The 6,969-nt window shown below is 56.4% G+C and overlaps 1 protein-coding gene across 1 annotated transcript; it reads left to right on the forward strand.

Moving 5' to 3' along the window:
- The first annotated feature begins 37 nt into the window (after window positions 1-37).
- Window positions 38-6,228, forward strand: UNCX (UNC homeobox). The gene is made up of 3 exons (XM_015427639.1): window positions 38-287; window positions 1,882-2,057; window positions 5,149-6,228. The coding sequence occupies exons 1-3, from the start codon at window positions 38-40 to the stop codon at window positions 6,226-6,228; spliced, it is 1,506 nt and encodes a 501-aa protein (XP_015283125.1).
- Window positions 6,229-6,969: the final 741 nt, after the last annotated feature.

The following is a 6,969-nucleotide window of genomic DNA, read 5'->3' on the forward strand; positions in this document are numbered from 1 at the left end:
CCGCCGTCCCCCTCCCGCTCTCCCCCGCCCCCTCCCCATGATGGACAGCCGCATCCTGGAGCACCCCCATGCCCAGTTCGGCGGCATGGTGGGCTTCCCCTACCCCATCGGGCACCACCACGTCTACGAGCTGGCCGGCCACCAGCTCCAGGCCGCCGCCGCCGCCGCCGCCTCGGTGCCCTTCTCCATCGACGGATTACTCAACGGCTCCTGCGCCGCCTCGGTGGTCAACCCGACCCCGCTCCTCCCCTCGGGCTGCGGAGACAGCCAGCCCTTCAAGCTCTCCGGTAAGCTCCTTCTCTCTCTCTCTCTCTTTCGCTGCGCCTTACGGGCACCGACCCGGCGCCCGGGCCTTCCCGCCTGGCGCTCCGCCGGTTTCCCAAAGGTTGCTCTCTCTCTGCGCGCCTAGCCGAGCGCTCCGGGGGTGGATCGGAGAGGCCCAGGCCCTCGCACGAATCAGGAGGTCTCTCCCCACCGCCGACAAGCTTGGGGAGGCACCTGCGAGCCGCCCTCCCCAGCTTCTTCTTCTTTTTTTTTAGGGGGGGGGGAGTCATTGAGCCCGTCTTGGAGAGCTGGTTTTGGGAAGGCGAGAGCCGCGAGTCTCTATTGTGACTGTGATTGTTTTTAAGAGTCGTGAAGGGGGGGGGGTGGCGGCCAGGCCGCAGACAAAAGCCTCCCTCCGAAATCGAGTCGTCCCCGGGTTTGAGCGACCTTTTTTGTGGGGTTGGGGGGCTTGAAATGGGGGCGTTTGGGCTCTTTCTCCGTCTATGTATTTTAAAATCCCTGTTACGCGCACGGAGGATATTAGGTGGAAACGGGGAACGTAATAGGACTTGGGGGATCTGCTTTTTAGAGTTGATTCCCTTTCCCAGTGGTTCGTGCCCAAGGTCTTCTCTGCTTTCACAGCAATTAAAATCCGATCCCTGCCTTCTGCAATCGGGGAAGAAGCAGGGTATTTCCCCCCACCCCCTTGGCGAAATTCCTGACTTTGTTAGGAAGGTGTTTGGTTGAGGCTGCTGGCCTCGGCGAAGGGTGTGTGTCGAGAGAGATCCGAAGGGTTCCGTTCAGGGCCTTAGAAAGTGCAGGGCTCGACAGGTCGGGACTCGGCACCCCCGTGGCCCATCCTAAGCACGAAATTACCATCTAGGTATAGACGAATATCCCAGATATTCGCCCCCTTTGTTCCAAGATTTCAGACCTGGCGGAGAATCCAAGCAGAGGCCTGGATGGAGATCCGAAAACGGGTTTCTTTTCTTTTCGGAGCTCCTCCGATCAGGAAGTTTGGAGCAATCACTAGGATCGTACTCAATTAGTTCCTACATATGATAGACAGGAATCTGGCTTCGGAAAACGGTGCTTCTTATTAATGGTAAAAAACAACAACACAAAAACCCCCAAACTTGGCTCTGTCAAAGCCTTGGATGCCCAGAAAGTGACTAGCGGTGCCCCCCCCCCCCAAATGAAACAGCTAGGGGGTGCTGAGACCCCTCCCCCACACACCTAAAAGAAAAAATTTGGAAAAGTTTTTTTTTAAAAAAAAACAACAACACAAAGTGTATCACTCCAAGTAATTTCTCGCGCCTTCCCAGTGGCTGCAAAGTAAGAGGTTTCCGTCTAAATGTTCTCGGAAAGGAAACGTCCTTTCTTGAGGAAAATCAGAGGGGAAAGAATTTCTCTGGTGGGAATCGATCGGGCCTGACTTCGAAGTAAGTAAGCCCGGGACTGTAAAGGGGATCTTCTACAAAGAAGATGTTTCCTTTCGGCGCGGTGTGTTTCTCCCGGCGAGAAAGCGGGCCCGGTTTGCCGGTCTTATTCCGGAGGGTCTTCGTGATTCGCCTCGTGTTTCGGTTTCTCCCTGACACGCTTCTCTGCCCTTTTCAGACGCCGGAGACCCGGACAAGGAAAGCCCCGGGTGCAAAAGACGCCGGACGCGGACCAATTTCACCGGCTGGCAACTGGAAGAACTGGAGAAGGCCTTTAACGAGAGCCACTATCCGGACGTCTTCATGCGGGAGGCGCTGGCCTTGCGCCTCGACCTGGTCGAATCCAGAGTGCAGGTACACCGACAACCGGGGAGGCGCGAATAAACTTTGTCCCTCTCCCCCCTTCCCCCCGCCGTCCTGGAGCTCGAGGGTGCGATCCCGGCCGCAGTTAAGCCCTTCCAAAGTCTCCCCTTTCTGGGCAAGAGGCGCGCAGACTTCACTTGGCCCGGATCCTGCCCAAAGGCGAGGGCTTTCTTTTTGCGCCCTGGTGTGTGGCGTTGACCCAAATTCGCTTTTGTGTTTTTGGAAGGGGGGAGGAAGAGGAGGAGGAAGAGGAGGAGGGAGGGTGAATTAGAGGTCTCTTCCCTCCTGGAAAGCCGCGGCAGGCGTGAATCTAAGCCTGACGCTTCGCCCTCCTTTTAATTTCTCTCGGTGGGGGAGCAAGAAAAAAAATTATCTCCTGGTATTAACGGCTGGTGCCTCTCGCTCCTTCTTTCGCCTTCTTTCTCCCTCCCCCCTCCCCCTTCCAAACTCCTATAAACCCCCCAAATAGTGGGCCCCGGAGGCGGTATTTGAAATCCAGAGGTTTCTCCGCCGGCCGCTTTCTGTTAAATATTTCCCGAAATGGGCCTCTGGAACACGCGCGTTCCAAGGTTGCGGTTTGTCCCCCGAGGACTGGAGAGGAGGGGGGGGGGTTATTTATTTATTTATTTTTTAAAAAGTGCAACTGCGGCTCCTGGCTAGATTGGGCGGAGGGCTGTAACAATCACACAGTCGCGTTGGGTGACCTTCGCCGAGCCACAGTGAAATTTCACGAGGCCTGCCTTTGTCCGTCTCGCTTTCCCCTCGGGGAGGTGGGTGGTGGTTATGTATTAATAAACCCCAAAAGGTATTAATAAACTTCTAGGAAGGGTTTCCTTCATTCTGAACGTGTGTGTGTGTGTGTGTGGGGGGGGCGCCCTAAAAAACTGGAGACGGAAAACGCCTTGAGAAATATCTGTCTCCCTGTGGTGAGCCCCGCAAAGGACTGGTGGGGGAAAAGACAACGATATTTCCTCCTCCCCTCAATATATATACATACATATATTTAACAGTTATTTCTCGCAAGGGCTTGCAACGTTAGCGGGCCCCTATTCATCGGCTCCGGCATTGTTTAAAAAGGTGTATTTACAAAAATGCGTGGGAAGACACCCTCCTCTTTCTCTTCTTCCCCACTCCCCCCCCCCCCAATCCTGACCTCTTCTGTTTTCAAATCCCTTTATCCAATTTGTTCCGAGGCTAGTGAAGGGAGTCAAGACCCTCGGTTCCTCCCCCCCACCCTCTTCTAATACGATAATGAGTAATTCTGGGTGACAAGCGCTGGCGAAGCCGACACGGAAAGGGGCAGGGAGGAAAGATACGGACCGGCGGAACTGGCAAAGAATAACATTAGAGAAGCTTCGAGGGCCGGTGAGGCGGTCGCGCGTTTTGAATCCAGGACCCCCACACTCCTCCTCCTCCTCCCCCCCCTTTCCCAATCCCATTCTTTTTAATTTTTCACTGCCTCCTCTAAGCTGTGGAGTCTTGTGAGCAAAAACTCTACCTTGTGAGCTACTGGCGTTAAGGTTGTGAGCCAGCGATTTGGCTGCTGCATAAATTAGTTTGCTCTGGAGCCATCCTTCCTGAGCCGGGACAAAAATCCGTGAGCTGGAGGCTAAAAACCTGTGAGCTAGCTCACACTAACTCAGCTTAGAGGGGACACCCGCATCTCCGACTCCTTGAAAAACTGATCCACCGTTTGTCTTCAAAGAAACTTGATTTTTTTTAAAAAAAGAAAAGGCTGATATTTGGGGTCCTGTGGGGGGGGGTGGTGGAAAGGAGGGGGATTTGAAGGGGGCGGGGAGGAGATTTTAGAAATAAACTTTGCTCCCCTCCCCCCCCTTTCGGAAACTTTATTAGATGCTGCAGTGTTTTGGGGAATTCGGTGGTCTTGTTTTCTTTTCGTGTTGGTGTTTTCCATCTCGGCTGGTCGTTGCAAATATGGTTCTTGCTGTGTGTGTAGTTTTTCTCCTTTTCGTCCCTCTGTGGGTGTACAACAAGGAATGTCGCTTCGCGTGCGTGTAGATCTTTGCGGAGTCCCGGGTTAGTCTCGGCTATAACAGCCGCCTGCCTCTTTAGTCAATTTCACTTGTCAGTTTCCACCGGCTTCTTAAGATAGGCGCTTGGCGTTCTCTCTCTCGAGCCCTGGGTGCAAATCAGCCAAAAGATGCTGCTTTTGGGGAGGGGGGGTGGCGGCGAGGGAGGGAGGGAACACGTGTCCTCCCCCCCCCCATTGTTCCCTCTCCTCCTGACCCGAGGTGGCCGGCGTTTGAATCCATCGCAATTCCCTTTCCCGAAGGCAGACGCTGAGCGAGGAGGAGGCAATTCTAAGAATTGTGGTTGCGATTCTCGGAACGTTTTTCTTGGGAGCCAGCCGCTCCCCCCCCAAGTGTGGCTGACTTCTGAGTAGGCCTGGCGAGGCTCAGTGTCTCTTTCGGAGAGGCAGAGGTTGCCTGAGCGATCCGTTCGGGATCTTCTGCGAAATGAGTGTTTTAAAATTCTTTACTTAAAAAAAAGGTGGGGGGGAAGCATTTGATCCTGCCCCGGTTGGCATAATATCCACGGCGAGTTTGTCAGGCGGTGGAACGCAAAAACCTTGATGCGGCTCCCTCTCCGTTTTCCGGGGGAGATTTGTCCAAATCCGAAGGGTCAGGGCGCAAACCTCAGGGCGCAGTCCAATTTGGAGAGGTCTCCTCGATGTTCACATAACAGGGGAGGTGTATTTGGTCCCGCAGACCCAGCCCCTCGGCCGATCCCAGCCCCTCCCGGCCCTTCTTTTATTCTCACTCCGAAGCCTTTTGAATTTCCCAGCCCCAATCCCGGAATCCTCTTCGGGTTCTTGTCCGCAGCACGCGCCCGCGTGTCAGCTCTGGTTTTTGGAGAGACCCTTTTGGAAAAGGGCCTCGGAACGGTTGGCGGAATGGTTCCTTGTCTTTCTCGTTCCTAAAAAGGGGGAAGGAAAGCGTAGCGGGACCGGGGGTGGGATTTTGCCCCCCCTCCTTTGATCCTTCCCCCCGCCGCCCCGCGCGCCCTCGGGGGACACGAGGGGGGCCCGGCTGTTAACGGCTTCTCGTTCTCCGGTGTGTAGGTCTGGTTCCAAAACCGGCGAGCCAAGTGGCGCAAGAAAGAGAACACCAAGAAGGGGCCCGGCCGGCCGGCGCACAACTCCCACCCCACCACCTGCAGCGGGGAGCCGATGGACCCGGAGGAGATCGCCCGCAAGGAGCTGGAGAAGATGGCCAAGAAGAAGCGCAAGCACGAGAAGAAGCTGCTCAAGAGCCAGGCGCGCAACCTCCACTCGCCCAGCGGCCTCTCCGTCAACAGCAGCACGCAGAGCTCCGACAGCGACGGCGGCGGCGGCCTCTCCCCGGACCCGCCCGACGGCTGCAAGGCGTCCCTGGGGGGCCCGCCCAACCCGCCTCTGCCCGGCAGCTGCGACCCGACGGGCCCGGCGTTCTACCCCGCCAACCGGGGCGGCGGCGGCTGCAGCAGCACCAGCTGCCCGGCCAAGGAGGCCTCCCCGTCGGGCTCGGACTGCCCGGCGCCCCCTTCCTCAACGGCGCGGCCCCCCGGCGGCTTCCCCAAGCTCAACCCCTTCAGCGTGGAGAGCCTTCTCTCGGACTCCCCGCCCCGGCGGAAAGCGCCGCTGGATTTCCCACCGGCCTTGGCGCCGTGCGCCCCGACGGCACGCACCCTCATCGGCAAGGGCCACTTCCTCCTCTACCCCATCACCCAGCCGCTGGGCTTCATCGTCCCGCAGACGGCCCTCAAGGGCCACCCGGGCCAAGAGCCGCCCCAGCGGGGCTCCCCGCCCCCCGCCGCCAACCCCAGCCCGGACCCGGCGCCCCCCAAGAGCAGCACCACCGCCGCCATCTCCTCGACGCCCGGCTCGGAGCCCGCCGGGGCCCTGGGCCCGAGGAAGGCCGCCCCTTCGCCCCCCGCCCCGGCGACCGCCTCTTCCTCCTCCTCGCCCCCCTCCTACTGCGACTCTTCCTCCCCCCAGGCGGACAGCAGCGGCGCCGCCGCGGCGCAACCAAAGTCCCCCCTGCTCCTCCACCCCCCGGCGAAGGACGCTTGCCAGTCCAGGGACAATTCGGATTGTCGCGCGGAGCCCGGCTGTCCGGAAGAGACCAGCAATTTAGACTGTGAAGAGGTGGACATGGAGTAGGGCTACAGACCCCGGTGGGGGGCGGGATAGCGATATACTAGACTCCTGCGGGGGGGGGGGACGAATTAACTTGTTCACCCGAAACTTCGGACATTCCCAAAGTTCACCCCCTGGCCAGAGTTCTGTTTTATTAGGTATATTTTTGGAGGGCGAAACGGACCCCCCCTTCTTTTACATCCCTCTCCTTACCACCCCCCCCCCCATAACCCGACCCGTTTAAAATCAGGTGATTTTAAAGATTGGCTTCTTCTTTCTTCTTCTTCTTCTTCTTCTTTTTTTCCTTTTTGGGTTTCTTTAAAAAACACACACACTAAAAGATCCTCGGGGTTGAGAGAGAGCGGCTCGAGCCAGGGAGCGATGGAGATGGTGACTCGGAGACGCGCACTGTCAAACAAAAAAAGAAAAATGTGGGGGGGGGGAGAGAAAAAAGACACAACACTAACTCCTCAGACCTTGTAAAATGCAAAAATGTTCAAAGATATTTATATATGTAATTTTTTAAAAAAATAAAAAAAACCTAAATAAAAACCTCTTTAACAACCAGCCTGGTTTTTCCCCCTCTGCCTTTACGCGTTTCTTAATCCTGTTTTTAAAAAGTAATTAAAAAAGGGTGGGTCTTTAAAAAACAAGACAAAAACAACAACCCCAATCTTTGGGCGTTTCTATGTGTGTTTATTGCTTAACAAAATGTATTCATCTAATAGCCTCCCCTCCCCTTTCTGCCTATTCTCTCCCACCCCC

Source organism: Gekko japonicus, unplaced genomic scaffold (genome assembly GCF_001447785.1).
Source record: "Gekko japonicus isolate JY-2015 unplaced genomic scaffold, Gekko_japonicus_V1.1 scaffold136, whole genome shotgun sequence".
NCBI classification, from domain to species: domain Eukaryota; kingdom Metazoa; phylum Chordata; class Lepidosauria; order Squamata; family Gekkonidae; genus Gekko; species Gekko japonicus.